This window comes from Moschus berezovskii, chromosome 14 (genome assembly GCF_049115385.1).
Source record: "Moschus berezovskii isolate FMDL1 chromosome 14, NW_MosBer_1.0, whole genome shotgun sequence".
In the NCBI taxonomy this organism is placed as follows: Eukaryota; Metazoa; Chordata; class Mammalia; order Artiodactyla; family Moschidae; genus Moschus; species Moschus berezovskii.
In genome coordinates, this window is record NC_142473.1 from 24,160,754 (window position 1) to 24,180,343 (window position 19,590).

A 19,590-nucleotide genomic window follows, 5' to 3' on the forward strand; every position below is an offset into this window, starting at 1 on the left:
ATATATATTCATATATATACACTATATAACTGAATCACTATGTTATATACATGAAACTGTATATGATACTATAAATCAACTTATACTTCAATAAATGATAAATAAATTAAAAAATAAAATAAAATTTAGAATATACATAATGGCAATTTATCTAAAGCAAAACATGCCAGAGCTTATATAAAATCTAAGTGGATCAGAATCCTTTGTTAGCTACAGGCTCTATGTATCTTTTATGGTTTTATTTCTATGTTTCTTTTTAAGAAGAAATAAACATTTTAGGCTCATTTCCAAACTCTGTCATTAAGTTACTTGGATCTTTGGTTTGCTTTAAAGAAAGTATAATATACCTAATTTTATAGTAGTTTTTTTCTTTTTCCAATTTCCATTATCTGAACTTATTTTATTAGTCCTCATTGGCAAACAAAATTTTTACTGTTGATTTTGGGTACAACACAATTCTGGCAGTGGCTTGCCCAATACTGATCATTTATCATAGTACATAAATACTGCAACCTCCAAACTGTCTATTTTTACACTGGTACTACCTTTATGATGACAGGTACTCCTCTGTCTGAATACAGAAAATGGTCCATTTATTTCATAGTTTTCATGTTTCTTTGTTACTCTACTTACTGCTTTAAAATATATTCAAATAAAAAGGTATTTGAATGTATTTTAGGAGTTCACATTTCGGCTTCCCTGGGGGTTCAGCTGGTGAAGAACCTACCTGCAATGAAGGAGACCTGGGTTCAATCCCAGGGTTGGGAAGATTCCCTAGAGAAAGGAATGGCTACCCACATCAGTATTCTGGCCTGGAGAATTCCATGGACTGGATAGTCCATGAGGTCACAAAGAGTCAGACACGACTGAATGACTTTCACTTTCACAAAGATATGTCTTTGCAGGGAGTGCACACATACCATAGTGAGGAGAGCTGAAAACACATTTAACCAACACCTTTGTGTTCAGAGGACTTCCCAGGTGGCTCAGTGCTAAAGGAGTCCACCTGCCATGCAGGAGACAGGGGAGACGTGCCAGTTCGATCTCTGAGTCAGGAAGATCCCTTGGAGGAGATGGCAACCCACTCCAGTATTCTTGCCTGGAGAATCCCATGGACAGAGGAGCCTAGCACGTTATAGTCCAAAGGGTCGCAAAGAGCTGGACATGATTGAGCTATTGAGCATGGAAGGATGCATTTTTGTTCAGAGAATATATAGTCTGAAATTGTGGGACTGATTTTATCCATGCCTTTGTCTAGATTTTTCTTTTTCCCTAATAGAACCCAGGTTCCCTTACCAGCTGCTCCTGATTCTTCATCTGGTCGGCAGCCTGTTTTGCTAGAGCAGACTTGGCCTCTTCAGCAGCTCGACGCTCCTTTTCAAGCCTTTCTGCTTCTTCTTTTGCTCGTTTTCGTTCCTGGTCCAATTCTAGAGCTTTTCGAGTCTGTTCTTCCAGTTCTGTCAAATATATGTATCCCCCAAAACAATGATTAATTCTAACTTTCTCATTATGAAAAGAAGCTAAAACAGTAGCAAGGAATATAATCTGTACAGTTTTTAAAAATTAGCACATCTTTAAATGAACATACACCTCGTTTCTAACTTAAAAAAGGCCTAATACATTTTTAAACTATTTACACTCCAAAAATGCAAAAAATGAAAATTCTTTATTACTCAAATTATATCCTAACTCTAGAAACATATCCTTTATTTTATTTTTAAAAAATATTCTCTCCAAAAGAGAACCCTCCTACATTGTTGGTGGGAATGTAAAAACTGGTACAGCTACTATGGAGAAAACAGTATGGAAGTTCCTCAAAAAACTAAAAATAGAATTATCATATGACCCAGAAATCCCACTCCTGGGCATACACCAAGAGAAAACCATAATTTAAAAACATATGCACCCCAATGTTCGCTGCAGCACTATTTGCAATAGCCAAGACATGAAAGCAATCTAAATGTCCACAGACAAAGGAATGGACAGAGAAGATGTGGTACATATATACAATGAAATATTACTCAGCCATAAAAAGAACAAAATAATGCCATTTGCAGCAACATGGATGGACCAGAGATTGTCAGACTGAGTGAAGTCAGAGAAAAACAAATATCATGATATTGCTTACATGTGGAATCTAAACAAAAGGGTACAAATGAACATATTTAAAAAACAGAAGTCAAGTCACAGATGTAGAAAACAAACTTATGGTTACCAGGGGATGGGGGTAGGGGGAGGTACTGGGACTGACATATATACACTATTATATGTAAAACAGATAATGAGAACTTGCTGTATAGCACAGGGTACTCAATTCAATACTGTGTAATGGACTATATGTTAAAAGAATCTTAAAAAAAAAAAAGAGGGGATATATGTATAACTGATTTTGCAGTACACCTAAAACTAACACAACACTGTAAATCAACTACACTTCAATGAAAATTCAAAAAAACAAATACTCTCCAAACTTTTTTGAGAAGAGATAAACCGCTCTTTTTAAAGCTTTTATTTCGTTCATGCTGGGTGCTCGTTGTGGAGTGCTACCTTACTCGAGTTGCAGCACAGGAGCGCTACAGGACTTGGGCTCAGGAGTCGCAGTGCTCAGGCTCTCTAGCTGTGGCGTCCAGGTTTAGCTGCCTCGTGGCATGTGGGATCTTAGTTCCCTGACCAGGGATCAAACCCATGCCCCCTACATTGGAAGGCAAATTCTTTACCACTGGACCAACAAGGAAGTTCCCTCTCCAAAGTTTTGATCAAATAAACTGCTATCTATTTAAAAAATCTATAAAATGGCACACTTTAAAACTTGTGGAAATTTTTACTTATCTAAACTAAGTATTAGATAAGTAAACCCAAGACATTAAGACTGAAAACAATACTTACTGACTCAAACAGAAATTTTGATGTGGACTGTATGAATTACTGAAAATTTTGAATTATTACTACACATCCCTTCCTCAAGCAGGAAGATAAGAAACTAGTATTTGGTGATGAATGAGATGAATTTTAATCCTTAAGTATACAGATCATAAAGTTAATTCTCTTATTCTAATGAGCTCAGTGAGAAAGGAAAATATTACTAGCATAAAGCCAAAAGAGTTTAAATCAATTTGAAAGTACTAATTTTAAATATTATTCTGACAATCTGTGTTAAGTTGCAAGGACATCTGTGACAAAAGACAAGAGAATGTCGTCTATGAAGATGGGGGCGATGTCCTACAAAGGATGACTCTCCCATTCTGCATACTTTAGAAAAGAGGAAAACCTAAAAATCTATATGTCAAAAGGTTTGAAATCTAACTGTCACGTACAAATCACCTTACTGTTCTTAAGTTTGCTGTTTTTGGTCAGAACTAATTTAAGTAACTACAGTTAAGACTTGGGAGGGTTTGAGAAGATTGGGAAGAAAAATGACTTTAAACTCTAAATAAAGTGAAAAATTCTATGTGGCTATTTGGCTATAAAGATGAAATGTATGTAACGAAGGATGTTACTGAAGCTAAATTCTAGAATTAATTCATTTTAGTATTTGTCTTCTAAAACTTGAGACATCAGAGCTAGCTAACCTATCTAACTCATTATAATATTCTATCTGGTTGACTGACATAAAATAAAGCTCACAAAGTTCATGACTTTATTCTTCTTCTAAAAAAGCAAATAGTAACAAAAGTTTACAAATGAAAAAGTTTTCTCTCATAATAAAAATTCTTTCTGTACTATGATACAATAAAGAAAAATAAGTCTGGGTTACAAAGTTAAATTTCAAAATAAATATTTCCCAGTATTCTTTATTTTCTATCAGGTTTTTTTTTTTTTTTTTGTAGTAAGTGTTAATTTGAGGAACAGGAGATAAAGCAATGATTGCTTCGTGGTATATTAAGAATTACACAGAAGTCTAATTTTTTAAATGTTGAGAAATAAACTGAAAACTTCAAATCTACTCTAGCCTCTTCTAGAAAGTAAGATTTTGAAATGCCGTACATCTCACAAAGATCCTCCTGCTTTCCCCCTCAGTGAACTATAATTTGTAAACTATGACTCACTGATCAAACCCAACCCAATATCTTATTTTTGTAAATAAACTTTTACTGGAACTCACACCCTCACTCATTTAGGTATTGCATATGACTGCTTTCACGCTGCATGGCAGAGCTGAAAGCTGTAACAGATCATGTGGCCTGCAAAGCCTGAAATATTTACTATCCAACCCTTTACAGAAGGAGTTAGTGAACCCATGAATTAGAATATTTTAGGAGTTCCCTGGCAGTCCAATGGCTAGGACTCAGTGCTTTCACTGCCTTGGCCCCAGGTTCAAGCCCTGGTGGAGGGAACTAGCCACGTGGCACAACCCAAAAAAGAAGAGAGTATTTCTATGAAACAAACATCCATCCAGACCTTGGATCAAGTGAGAAGCACTAGAGGAGAACGATTAGATAAGGATGGTGAATAACATCAATGTTTTTACCCATCTGGGTCATAAAAATCTAGAACCTACAATTTTTGAGGATCTGGCAAGTGGGAAGCCAAGGAATCTGGCTTCTTTTAGAATCTCAGCTCTTTCAGAATGAAGGGGAAACGTTTCCAGAATAAATTGTTTCTCTCACTAATAGTACACAGCATACTGACGTAGATGGTTATGGAAGTTAAATTAGGAGTAGACCAGGAAAGTTATTCTAAGTTCAAGCTAATCAAATTTGTCAAAGTTTCTCCTTCTCAATTAGATTTGAATACAAGTACCACTTGATTTTGACAAGTGAAGAAGCACAAGCTGGAATCAAGATTGCTGGGAGAAATATCAATAACCTCAGATATGCAGATGACACTACACTTATGGCAGAAAGTGAAGAGGAACTCAAAAGCCTCTTGATGAAAGTGAAAGAGGAGAGTGAAAAGGTTGGCTTGCAGCTCAACATTCAGAAAACAAAGATCATGGCATCTGGTCCCATCACTTCATGGGAAATAGATGGAAAAACAGTGGAAACAGTGTCAGACTTTGTTTTTTTGGGCTCCAAAATCACTGCAGATGCTGATTGCAGCCATGAAATTAAAAGACGCTTGCTCCTTGGAAGGAAAGTTATGACCAACCTTGATAGTATATTAAAAAGCAGAGACATTACTTTGCCAACCAAGGTCCGTCTAGTCAAGGCAATGGTTTTTCCCGTGGTCATGTATGGATGTGAGAGTTGGACTGTGAAGAAGGCTGATCGCCGAAGAATCGATGCTTTTGAACTGTGGTGCTGGAGAAGACTCTTGAGAGTCCCTTGTACTGCAAGGAGATCCAACCAGTCCATTCTAAAGGAGATCAATCCTGGATGTTCATTGGAGGGACTGATGCTAAAGCTGAAACTGCAATACTTTGGCCACCTCATGCGATGAGTTGACTCACTGGAAAAGACTCTGATGCTGGGAAAGGTTGGGGGCGGGAGGAGAAGGGGACGATGGAGAATGAGATGGCTGGATGGCATCACCGACTCTGTGGACATGAGTTTGAGTGAACTCTGGGAGTTGGTGATGGACAGGGAGGCCTGGCGTGCTGTGATTCATGGGGTTGCGGAGAGTCGGACACAACTGAGCGACTGAAGTGAACTGAAGACTTTACAAGCCAAATGATCTAATGTTACCCCCAAGGGCAAAGATTGGAAACTATAAAACTGCAACAGTTATAAGTAAAAAATATATTAATAATAAAAAAAATCTCAGAAGGATTATACATTTTTTTTCTTCCTCTTTCCAGTCTAGGGCAGTAGTTCATTTTTACACTGGAGAAAGAACTAATACTATTGATACTATAAAACAAAAGCAAACAAAAGTCCTATTATTAAAATTCCTATAATCACAGAAAAAGAATATGATCATAAATTACTTGCTGAAAAAGCAATTTTAAAGTATCTGTACTACATCTAAGCAATGAAGTATTGTGTTATTGTAAAAAAGTAAGGAAGATATCTTTGAATACATATGGATTTTCAAGATTACGTTAAATGAAAACAGCAAGGTGCAATTTGTTTAAGAAACAAGTGGAGAGAAAAGTATATCTTCCTGTGTATATCATGTACTTGCTTATTTTATATACAAAAAATGGTATATAATAGTCCTAGCGGAGTGGAATAAAGGCAGAGCCTGCAACATTCTATCAAGCTAAGAAAACAGAAATCTAGACTCTGGAGCTGCCAAAGCATCCAAGACTTGAAAGGACAAGATCCTGAAAAGAAATAAATAGAAAAGTCTCAAAATCTGTGTGTTATTTCCCCTCAAGATATTTGCCAACTCCTAAAATGTACACATATGGGCTCAAATACTACAGAAACAAGTAAAAAGTAGCTGTCAGAGTGCAAAGAGCTGATCCGAGAGATTAACACCCTCTTGCAGTTTGGGAATCAAAGGCTGGATTCAAGGCCCTTTAAGATAACAGAACTGTCCTGTCCTGGTAAATACTCAAGTCTTTCAGATGACGCCCCCAAATGGCTACAGACCAGTAAGGGAGAACTAGAAAGAGACCAACCTTAACAAAGCCTGAAACCCAGCACAACTCCATCAAGGTGATCTGCACATATTCTGCCTGTCAAAAGAAAATTAAATCCTCTCTAAAAGAAAATGTAGGCCTTTCCTGGTGGCTCAGATGGTAAAGAATCTGCCAGCAGTGCAGGAGACCCGGGTTCAATCCCTGGGTTGAGAAGATCCCCTGGAAAAGGGAGTGGCGACCCACTTCAGTATTCTTGCCTGGAGAATACCATGGAAGAGCCTGATGGGCTATGGTCCATGGGGTTGCAAAGAGTCAGACACAACTGAGTGACACCCCCCCCTGCCACCAGCCCTGAAGGAAAATAAAACCATCTAAAGTCTCTCTAACTTTTTCACATACAGTGACATGCATCTAATCAAAACTACCAGGCATACCAGATAGGACCAAATGAGGCCCTTTAAAATCCCTTCCTCCACCCCAAAAAGGGACAAAGGACTACAGAGTAGACCCATAAATTAGTCAGACATTGGAGTTAACAAGCAAGGTCATTAAAAGAACTATGACTGATACTGCTCATCTAGGAGAACCCAGAAAAAAGCAAAGCATGAGGAAAGAATCAAAAGCCAGACGCACACTGGCAATAACGCAGAAAGGGATTTTCAGAGTCCAAAAAACCCTCTGCACAGACACCAAGGGCCAGAGTCCCATCTATAACTATAAAAGTTCAATTTACCAATCTTTTTCTTATGGCGATGAACATAGTCTTTCCTTTACTACCTTCTAGAAACTCCATACCACCTTTACCTTTAGGCTCACCATCTACAATCGCTTCATAAAGACAACCAGCTAAACACTTCAGCTCTTTGACAGAGGCTAAACACAATGCTAATTTTATTTTAGCAAAACAATGAGCCACACACTAGAATCATGCATGAAAGGAGAAAAAAGAAGTCCCCATCTCAAAAAAGAAAAAACATTTATAACCACCAAACAAACAGCAGAACTGTAAATGTGAAGAGTGTGTTAAGCTCCTCCTGTGGCTGAAAATGACACATTAAAGAAGAAAATCTGAAAAAAAAAATGTATACACACACTTGGGCAGTGGTGGAGAACTTAATAGAAAAGCATGATCATAAGTGCCAACTTAGGAGATAAACCAGTTATGGAATTTTCATCACATTCAAAAACTGTTATCACATCCTCAACCCACAGAAATTTGCAGCAAAAACATTTCAACAGCTGATCTTCCTCTCCTGGATTTTCCATTTCCAGAATATCTTCTCCAGGAGCTCTCTCTTCAAAAAAGTATTGTGAATAACTAGAATAGGAAGTCACAGAAGACTGGAGGAAAGGAATAGTTAATATAGCAAAGAGAAAACTACCAACCTAGGAATGAACCAGGAAGTGCATCACCTCACAATACTATGGGAGGAGAGGGTTTATTCTGTGAAATAGCAGCATATTCAGATTGTTGACTGAAATGGAAGAGCCTAGTCTTGGCAGATATTAAAATCTTCTGTACACATTAGATGTCTTCTTATAAACTAAATGGCTCTCTAGTAAGTTTTTCAAGTAATTAATATTTTCCATTTCTCAACTTCAGGATTATAAAAGTATATAACATCTAACCATTAACAACTAATACCATAAAAGATTAAAGATAAAAGATAAAGTGGCAGCCCAAGAGTCACCTTGTCTTTGAAACATGCTGCCTACCATTTTATTGTATAGTGAAAGTGAAAGTTGCTCAGTTGTGTCCGACTCTTTGCGACCCCGTAGACTATACAGTCCATGGAATTCTCCAGGCCAGAATACTGGAGTGGGCAGCCTTTCCCTTCTCCAGGGGATCTTCCCAACCGAGGAATCGAACACAGGTCTCCCACATAGCAGGCGGATTCTTTACCAGCTGAGCTATCAGGGCTTCTATATATATATATATTTTTTTAATGACTTATTTATGAGACACGTAAGTTAAAAATCTTTTTAGATACAACTAGTAAATGAATTCTGTGGCACTGGCAATGCAGCAGGCAAACGAGTAGGTGGAACAAGCTCTAGCAATATTTATACATACAGACTTCTAGATTTGTGACAAAGGTGATGCTACGTACGGTACAAAGTCAGCAATAATGGATCTGGGTCAGTTAGAAATACATATGGGTAAAAAATAAACCTTGACCCTTACAAAAGTCACATATATGGACCATGGACCGAAATGTGAAAGGTAAAACAAAGTTTCTAGAAGAATAATACATTCATAATCATAAGGAAAAACAGTGATAAACGGAGCTTAAAGTTGACTGTCTTTTCATTAAACGACACCAACCATTAAGAGAGTAAAAAGGTAAACCATGGAGAGATTTTTTTAATAATACATATAAAGACTTCCTTTACATGATCAATAGGATCAACAGGAAAAATAAGAAAATCCAATTTTTTTTTTTGAATTGGCAAATCAAGTGAAAAGGCACTTCAGAGAGAGCTCTAGGATTTGCTAAGGTGCTCAGTCATCAGTCATCAAGGAAATGCAGAGTCCCTTGTACCGCAAGGAGATGCAACCAGTCCATTCTAAGGGAGATCGATCCTGGGTGTTCATTGGAAGGACTGATGCTAAAGCTGAAACTGCAATACTTTGGCCATCTCATGCGATGAGTTGACTCACTGGAAAAGACTCTGATGCTGGGAAAGGTTAGGGGCGGGAGGAGAAGGGGACGACTGAGAATGAGATGGCTGGATGGCATCACCGACTCTGTGGACATGAGTTTGAGTGAACTCCGGGAGTTGGTGATGGACAGGGAGGCCTGGCGTGCTGTGATTCAAGGGGTCGCGGAGAGTCGGACACGACTGAGCAACTGAACTGAACTGAACTGTACTCACCAGAATGCCTAAACAAACAAAAAAGCTGACAATGATGAGTGGTGGATGCAATGATGAAGATGTAGCACGCTGGGAGGAATGAACATTGATACAACCACTTTGGGAAACTGGTGGCAGTACCTGCAATAGCTCTGTGCAGCTGTGATCCTGTAAGTCCACTCACAACTCCAGGGGTGCACATTCAACAGATTTGTAGATAAGTACACCAACTACTATTTCCAAGAATGCTCACAGCAGCCTGATTTTATAATAGCTCCGAACAGGAAATATCCCCAATGTCCATCACCAGTAGAATGGATAAACAGGTAAATATGTGCAGTTGAATATTATATAATAATGTAAAAAAAAAAAAAAAAACTACAGCTATTTGCATAAGTCTGAGCAAAAAGAAGCCAAAAATAAATACTCGTGAATTTCAATGTAGTTCAAACACAGGCAAGATGATTCTAAGGCATTCTGCCAAAAACTCAAGTAATAAAAGCCCAAAATAAGTAATACATTGGACTTCATCCAAATTTAAAACCAAGGAATACCATCAACAAAATATAAAGATTACCTACAGCAGAAAATATCTGCATATTAATATGTGATATATGAGATTTATACACAAACTTTTTTAAAGTCTTATACCTCAACAACAAAAAGACCTGACTGAAAAATGCAGAGAAATTTGAAAATACATTTTTCCAAAGAGATACAAAGGGCCAATAAGGATATGGAAACATGCTCAACATCATTAGCCGTTCAGTTCAGTTCAGTTGCTCAGTCGTGTTCAACTCTTTGCGACCCCATAAATCACAGCACGCCAGGCCTCCCTGTCCATCACCAACTCCCGGAGTTCACTCAAACTCACCTCCATCAACTCGGTGATGCTATCCAGCCATCTCATTCTCTGTCGTCCCAGTCTCCTCCTGCCCCCAATCCCTCCCAGCATCAGTCTTTTCCAGTGAGCCATTAGGAAAACGCAAATCAAAACCACAATGAGACACCACTTCATTGCCATTTATAATGACTATAATCCAAAAGACAAACACTGTCAAGTCTTGGTGAGGATGTGGAGAAAACATGTCTTGCTGGTAGGAATGTTAAATGGCAAACAGCTGTTTTTGAAATCAGATGGACAAGTCCTCAAAAACTTAAACATATAGCCCAGCAATTCCACTCTCAGGCTTACAGCAAAAAGTGAACACGTATGGATACATAGTAACTTGTACACAAATATTCACAGCAGCATATTCACAACAGTCAAAGGGTAGAAACAACTCACAAGTTCAACAACTGATGAAAAAGTAAAATGCAGCATCATATGCATAGAATATTATTCAGTAATAAAGTCCTTCAAAGATGCTAAAACAGGATGAAACTTGCAAACATCATGCTCAGTGCAAGTCAGAACCATGTTTTGCATGACTGAATTTATGTGAAATGTCCAGGACAGCAAAGTCTAGAGAGATAAAAAATTAAATTGGTAACTGCCCAAGTATGGGGGGTGGGGAAGCAGGGAGAACTGGGAATAAATGGGAGTGACTGCTAACAGGTATGGGACTTCTTTTAGGGGTGATGAAATTGTTCTAAAATCTTGGTGACAGCTGCGTAACTCCTGTGAATAATACTAAAAGCTATCACATCGTACACTTCCAATGGTTGTGTGGTATGTAAATTGTATCTCAACAAAGCTACTAGAAAAAAAATAAGACTAAACTTTATGATGATAGAAATAGGAAAGATATCTCACATCTGGGAAGAAAACCTGAGTGGGAAGAGACACAAGAGGGGGTTCCCTGAGGGCACGTAATGTTCTCTATCTTGTTTTGGGCGGTTACAAAAATAAATTCATTTAATAAAAATTCACTGAGCTTTACATCTAAGAGGTATGCACATTATACCTATGAAAAAATTTCAACAAAATTTTTTTACTGTTAACTATATTTCAAAAACCCTCAGTAAACTAGATTATTTACTTCCATTTTAGAAGTTAGGAACCTAAGGAAATCTAGAGGCTAAAAATGACCTGCTTATGTTATATTGTAAATTAATATCTGAATTAAAGCTTGACTTCTATTTGTAAACAATGCATACATAAACCCCCTCCTACTCACAATTATTACTTTTATCACATTACCCTGTTTATCTCCTTCACAGCACTTAGAACTACATAAAATGATTTTTATTATCTGTTACATTTCCTACTCTGTCTTTCCTCAATAAACTGTAAGCAACACGAGTGTAGGGATCTTACATGTTCAATACTATATCCCCAACAGCCAGAAAACAGCCTAGAACAGTACTGGGTGCTGAAAAAGTTGTTGTTGCTATTCAATGGCTCAGTCGTGTCCAACTCTTTGCAACCCCATGAACTGTAGCCCTCCAGGCTTTGCTGTCCATCACCAACTCCTGAAGCTTGCTCAGACTCATGTTCACTGAGTCAATGATGCCATCCAACCATCTCTCTGTCATCCCTTTCTCCTGCTGCCTTCAATCTTTCCCAGCACCAGGGTCTTCTCTGATGAGTCGGCTCTTTTCATCAGGTGGCCAAGTATTGGAGCATCAGCTTCGGCATCAGTCCTTCCAATGAATATTCAGGACTGATTTCCTTTAGGATGGACTGGTTGGGTATCCCTGCAGTCCAAGGGACTCTCAAGAGTCTTCTCCATCACAGTTCAAAAGCATCAATTCTTTGGCTCTCACACTTCTTTACTGTCCAACTCTCACAAGCACACATGACTACTGGAAAAACCACAGCTTTGACTACACTGACCTTTGTCTGCAAAGTAATGTCTGTTTTTTAATATGTTGTCTACATTTTTCATAGCTTTTCTTCCAAGGTGTAAGCATCTTTTAATTTCATGGCTGCAGTCACCATCTTCAGTGATTTTGAAACCCAAGAAAATAAAGTCTGTCACTGTTTCCATTGTTTTCCCATCTATTTGACATGAAGTGATGGGTCCAGATGCCATGATCTTCGTTATTTGAATGTTGAGTTTTCAGCCAGCTTTTTCACTCTCCTCTTTCAACTTCATCAAGACACTCTTTAGTTCCACTTCGCTTTGTACCATAAGGGTGGTATCATCTGCACATCAGAGGTTATTAATATTTCTCCCGGCAATCTTGATTCCAGCTTGTGCTTCTTCTAGCCCAGCATTTCACATGATATACTCTGCATAGAAGTTAAGTAAGCAGGGTGACAATATACCGCCTTGATGTACTCCTTTCCTAATATGGAACTAGTCTGTGGTTCCACGTCTGGCTCTAACTGCTGATTCTTGACCTGCATACAGGTTTCTCAGGAGGCAGGTAAGGTGGTCTGGTATTCCCATCTCTTGAAGAATTTTCCACAGTTTGTTGTGATCCACACAGACAAAGGCTTTAGTGTAGTCAATGAAATAGATGTTTTTCTGAAATTCTCTTGCTTTTTCAATGATCCAATGGATGCTGGCAATTTGATCTCTGGTTCCTCTGCCTTTTCTAAATCTGGCTCGAACATCTGGAATTTCTCAGTTCACACACTGTTGAAGCCTAGCTTGGAGAGTTTTGAGCATTACTTTGCTAGCGTGTGAAATGAGTGGAAAAATTGTGTGGTAGTATTAACATTCTTTGGCACTGCCTTTTTTTTGGATTGGAATGAAAACTGACCTTTTCCAGTCCTGTAGTCACTGCTGAGTTTTCCAAATTTGCCGGCCTATTGAGTATAACACTTTAATAGCATCATCTTTTAGGATGTGAAATAGCTCAGCTGGAATCCCACAACCTCCACTAGCTTTGTTCGTAGTGATGCTTCCTAAGGCCCACTTGACTTCACACTCAAGGATGACTGGGACTTTACACTTTGGCTCCAGGTAACTGATGACACCATCATGGTTATATGGGTCATTATGATAATAAGTATCCAGAATGAAATCACTAAACCCGTAACTCTTTCCTATGGTTTGTTTTTATGAAGTTGGAAATTCATTTTGATATTTGGTATTTTTTTAGAACAGAAACTAAATTCAAGTCTGGCTGTCTAATATTTCAAATACAATCACCAATGTTATCTTAAAAATAGTTAAAAGAATGACAAAGGAAGGTAAATAATTTAACAATAATGAATATGGCAATGCAAACTGTTAGCATGATTCTGTTTAATTATTTGTGACATTTCAAATTATACCATCAATATAAATTTTTTAAGAAAATGACAATAATGAAATATGCTTCTTTCACACTAAAAATTACGGATTTATCTACTAAATACCATGATTTATAAATGGTTAGAGTTACTTATCATTTGAGTGAAAATTTAGCATAAATTATAAGACAACTGATGCAGAGTTTAGGACAGCCTGGAAAAGCTTTATTATTAGGAAAAAAAAAGAGGAAACAAGCAAAACTGGATGTCCTTCGCCTTAGGATGACCAATTTGAAACTGTCTTGACAAGTATGCTCTATATTTTTTCTTGCATTCTATCTTCCTTATATTCTTTAGTGCTCGCTTACTTAAGTACTTGTCGGTATGCAAATCAGTAATATTTTTTATCACACATCTAAATAAATAAGATTGAAAGATTTAGTAAATAGCTATTGGTCAGGGAATGTTTAACAGGAGGATTCCTGTGTGCTGTTTCTCACAAGTCCTTTGTTTAAGTGGAACAGTACACTGTTCCCAGGAACTAAGGTCATTGTGTGAGACAGGCTTGGGTCTTCTTTTAGTAAACATTCTCTTTATAACAAAACTGCTTACTCTCGATCCTCTTTCTTGAGATATGGATTGTCTCCTGACCTTGGGACCGTTATTAACCCCTTGTTCCCTTGGTAACGGTTACTGTACGTTTGGTTTTCTGGTCTTTATCATTGTTGAAAGAAATTTCCTGTACCACAGTCTTTATATACTCAGAGAGAAATCATTAAAGCACCTTTGCTCCATCAGAGCTTGCGGCCCCATGTCTTTCTTTCTTTCTTTCTCTCTCTCTCTCCTTCTCTCTCCTCGGCTGATTCCTTAGAGCATAGAGACCCGTCTTGCCCACTCTCCTGCCCGGGCTTCTAAGACTCTCTCGAGAAGGCGTCCTGTGCCTTCACTCCCCCTTGAGAGGGCGCCCGGTGCCTTCGTGGGAGATGCAAGTCCTGTGCCAAAGACTTTAATGGTTTTCTGCGTAAACTAGGGAATATCAGCCTCTTTCTCTCTTTCACTTTCTTATCATCACCTCCGGACTACCAGGTCCCGGTCCATTAAAGGACCCCAACAGTTATTCTCTCAGAAAAGGTATAAAATATAAATTATATAAATGAAAAGCTGCTATCCTTCTATCTTCTCTTTAAAATCAAAGCAGTATCATAAATTTCTTTAAACTTTCCTCTTATAAAAAACACTTTAGTACACTGAAGCTTTCTTTCCCAAGATTCTTCCTCTAATATAAACACTGTTTACACTCTTCACATAGCACTTAGCACATGTTATCTAACTTTATTAAAATTTTTATGTATCCATCTCATTTCTGTCAAGCACACAGGCTTCACTCCCATGAACACTATGTATCTGTATGTCTAAAATCCAACACAAAGTTGGCACATTGTGAATATCTGCTTTAATTGATGGAAAACCACCTACAGTGGTAGTGTGTGAAACTCGCGCAATAGTGTCCAACTCTTTGTGACCCCATGGACTTCTTCAGGCCAGAATACTGGAGGGGGTAGCCATTCCATTCTCCAGGGAATCTTCCCAACCCAGAGATCCAACCCAGGTCTCCCACACTGCAGGATGATTCTGTACCAGCTGAGCCACCAGGGAAGCCCAACAGTGATATAAACAGCATCAAGTCGGAATTCAGGACACAAGTTTTACCCTTGGGCTATGGTCTGCAAACAAGTCTCTTTACTACCTCAGGGTTTCCAACTAAACAGTTTGCAGTTCTCTTACAGCTCTGAGAAGTAAGGTTCCTCATGAGTCAGAGTAAAATCTTGGGATTTTTAAAATCTGTTTCTGTTTCTTCTCTTGGAAACATTATTTCCAATCATCTTACAATTGGGATGATCAATTTGTGCCTTTATAACAATCTTTGTGACTTCCTCCTCTAGCTACCCATCTGGCAAATTATTCTACCCACTGCTCAAGAGCATCTCCCCATCAGCTTATGCAAGGAGCAAAAACAAACCTTAAATAAGAATAACAGCTATTTTCAATAGAACTGAAAGTCTGATTCTCCTGGTCATCAGGAAAGCGAGTACTAATTCTTAAGAAGGAGCATAGCATTTTATTTTGCTCAGTATATTTTTTGTCTATTCTAAAGTTGCTTTATATAAACCACACTTGTTAAATATAAATGTAGCCCTTCTAAATATACACTGTAGTTGGGACTTCCCTGATGGTCCAGTGGTTAAGAATCTGAATTGCAACTCAGGGAACGCCAGTTCAACCCTGGTCAAGGAACTAGGATCCCAAATGCCAAGTAACACAACTAGAGAGTCTATGCACCAAAAAAAAAGATTCCACATGACAAAGGGAAGATCCTGCATTACCACAGCTAACACTTCATCCAGCCAAATAATAACGATATTAAAAAAATAAAACATTAATATAATGTAACATTTTGGTTACTTACTGTCTAGGAAGTAGGTTCTTCCAAACATACTATCAAAAACAAAACATGGCTACACGTTCTGTGTTTTTTAATATACTGAAACTCGAGAGTGATTTCTAGAAGAGTTCAAATAGAATAGCTTAAAACGCCTTAAATTACCTAGATACCTTAAAGTACTTAAACATCCATTAAGAGAGTTTGTTTAAATGCCAGAAAGCACTGAAAATGTATTTTTGTGTATGGAACCCTGGAGAGTCCAAAGGAAAAAATTAACACATACAGTCATTTGTAATGTGTAATAAAAGTACATATAAAAATATTTGAGTGCTTAAGTAAATGAAAAACAAATATATGAGCATTGGATACATGAATGTACCTTAAAAATGTTTATGATTTAATTCCACTAAGTGGAAAATTCTGAAAGAAATGAGAATACCAGACCACCTGACCAGCCTCTTGAGAAACCTATATGCAGGCCAGGAAGCAACAGTCAGAACTGTACATGGAACAACAGACTGGTTCCAAATAGGAAAAGGAGTACATCAAGGCTGTATATTGTCATACAGCTTATTTAACTTATATAAAGAGTACATCATGAGGTACTCTGGGCTAGAAGAAGCACGAGCTGGAATCAAGATTGCTGGGAGAAATAGCAAAAACCTCAGATATGCAGATGACACCACCCTTATGGCAGAAAGTGAAGAGGAACTCAAAAGCCTCTTGATGAAAGTGAAAGAGGAGAGTGAAAAGGTTGGCTTGAAGCTCAACATTCAGAAAACAAAGATCATGGCATCTGGTCCCATCACTTCATGGGAAATAGATGGAAAAACAGTGGAGACAGTGTCAGACTTTATTTTTTTGGGCTCCAAAATCACTGCGGATGCTGATTGCAGCCATGAAATTAAAAGACGCTTACTCCTTGGAAGGAAAGTTATGACCAACCTAGACAGTATATTAAAAAGCAGAGACATTACTTTGCCAACAAAGGTCCGTCTAGTCAAGGCTATGGTTTTCCCAGTGGTCATATATGGATGTGAGAGTTGGACTGTGAAGAAAGTTGAGCGCTGAAGAATTGATGCTTTTGAACTGCGGTGCTGGAGAAGACTCTTGAGAGTCCCTTGGACTTCAAGGAGATCCGACCAGTCCATTCTAAAGGAGATCAATCCTGGGTGTTCATTGGAAGGACTGATGCTAAAGCTGAAACTCCAATATTTCGGCCACCTCATGCGATGAGCTGACTCACTGGAAAAGACTCTGATGCTGGGAAGGATTGGGGGCAGGAGAAGGGGACGACAGAGAATGAGATGGCTGGATGGCATCACCGACTTGATGGACATGAGTTTGAGTGAACTCCAGGATTTGGTGATGGACAGGGAGGCCTGGCGTGCTGTGATTCATGGGGTCACAAAGAGTCGGACACGACTGAGCGACTGAACTGAACTGAACTGAAGTATAAATTGGCAATTAAATGAAATTAGGTCTATATACATTCAAATCCTGAAAGATGATGCTGTGAAAGTGCTGCACTCATTAGGCCACTAAATTTGGAAAACTCAGCAATGGCCACAGGACTGGAAAAGGTCAGTTTTCTTTCCAATCCCAAAGAAAGGCAATGCCAAAGAATGCTCAAACTACCGCACAATTGCACTCATCTCACACGCTAGTAAAGTCATGCTCAAAATTCTCCAAGCCAGGCTTCAACAATATGTGAACCGTGAACTTCCAGATGTTCAAGCTGGTTTTAGAAAAGGCAGAGGAACCAGAGATCAAATTACCAACATCCACTGTATCATCGAAAAAGCAAGAGAGCTCCAGAAAAATATCTATTTCTGCTTTATTGACTATGCCAAAGCCTTTGACTGTGTGAATCACAATAAACTGTGGAAAATTCTGAGAGATGAGAATACCAGACCACCTGACCTGCCTCTTGAGGAACCTGTATGCAGGTCGGGAAGCAACAGTTAGAACTGGACATGGAACAACAGACTGGTTCCAAATAGGAAAAGGAGTACATCAAGGCTGTATATTGTCACCCTGCTTATTTAACTTACATGCAGAGTACGTCATGAGAAATGCTGGGCTGGAAGAAGCACAAGCTGGAATCAAGATTGCTGGGAGAACTATCAATAACCTCAGATATGCAGATGACACCACCCTTAGGTGTTAGGGTAGAAAGTGAAGAAGAACTAAAGAGCCTCTTGATGAAAGTGAAAGAAGAGAGTGAAAAGGTTGGCTTGAAGCTCAACATTCAGAAAACTAAGATCATGGCATCTGGTCCCATCACTTCATGGGAAATAGATGGTGAAACATTGGCCGACTTTATTTTTCTGGGCTCTAAAGTCACTGCAGATGGTGACTGCAGCCATGAAATTAAAAGACACTTACTCCTTGGAAGGAAAGTTATGACCAACCTAGAAAGCATGTTAAAAAGCAGAGACATTACTTTGTCAACAAAGGTCCGTCTAGTCAAGGCTATGGTTTTTCCAGTAGTCATGTATGGATGTGAGAGTTGGAGTATAAAGAAAGCTGAGTGCCGAAGAATCGATGCTCTTCTTTGAACTGTGGTATTGGAGAAGACTCTTGAGATGTTGAAGCTGAAACTCCAATACTTTGGCCACCTGATGTGAAAAGCTGACTCATTTGAAAAGACCCTGATGCTGGGAAACATTGAGGGCAGGAGAAGAAGGTGACGACAGAGGATAAGATGATTGGATGGCATCACCGACTCAATGGACACGAGTTTGAGTAAACTCCGGGAGTTGGTGATAGACAGGGAAGCCTGGCGTGCTGTGATTCATGGGATCACAAAGAGTCAGACACGACTGAAAGACTGAACTGAACTGAGGTCTATATAAGAAACGGAAGTAACCTAGATGTTCATTAACAGATAAATGGATAAACAAGCTATGGTACATAAAAATAAAAGAATATCAGTCATCCGCAAAAAGGAACAAATTTGAGTCAGTTGTAGTGATGTGGATGAGCCTAAAGCCTATTATACAGAATGAATTAAGTCAGAAAGAGGAAACCAAACATGGCATAATAATTTTCATTGTATGTATAATCTAGAAGAATAGTATAGATGAACCTATTTGCAGGGAAGGAATGGAGACACGGATGTAGAGAATGGACTTGTGGACACAGTGGGGGAAAGAGAGGGTGGGACGAATAGAGAAGGTCGCATCGACTTATCTACACCATCGTGTGTCAAATAAATAGCTCGTGGGAAGCCACTGGATAAGACAGGAGCTCAGTCTGGTACTCTGTGATGACCTGGAGGGGTAGGGTGGCGGGAAGCTCAAGACGGAGGGAACATATGCACAATTATGGCTGATTCATGTCATACGGCACTGTAAAGCAATTTTCCTCCAATTAAAAAATATATTAAAAAAAGACAATTAAGATTTAATAGTATTATGAAATACTATATTATCTGATGACAGAGCAACAATTTTGAATCCAGTATCAAAAAGAAACTTTTACCTTTCTGGGCTTTCATTGTCTGTTCTTCAATTTGCCTCAGACGTTCCATCAGCTCTTCCTTTTCACGTTCTATTCTTTCCTTTTCCTTTTCTGCTATTTCTCTTTTCTTCTTTTCATTCTCTAATTGAGCCCTTAAAAGGAATTACACTGTGTTGTTACAAATTAATATATGAAAATATATACATGAAACCTAAGTACTAACTGTGATTC

The 19,590-nt window shown here is 38.5% G+C and overlaps 1 protein-coding gene across 3 annotated transcripts in view; it reads right to left on the reverse strand.

Moving 5' to 3' along the window:
- Positions 1-19,590, reverse strand: part of RDX (radixin) — a 106,699-nt gene that overhangs the window by 35,798 nt on the left and 51,311 nt on the right. For all 3 annotated transcript variants that reach the window (XM_088842920.1, XM_055422989.2, XM_055422990.2), the window contains 2 exons: positions 19,381-19,511; positions 1,297-1,457 (listed from right to left, as the gene is read on the reverse strand). In XM_088842920.1, the coding sequence (XP_088699046.1) occupies positions 1,297-1,457; positions 19,381-19,511 (292 nt within the window). The remainder of the gene's footprint in view (positions 1-1,296; positions 1,458-19,380; positions 19,512-19,590) is intronic.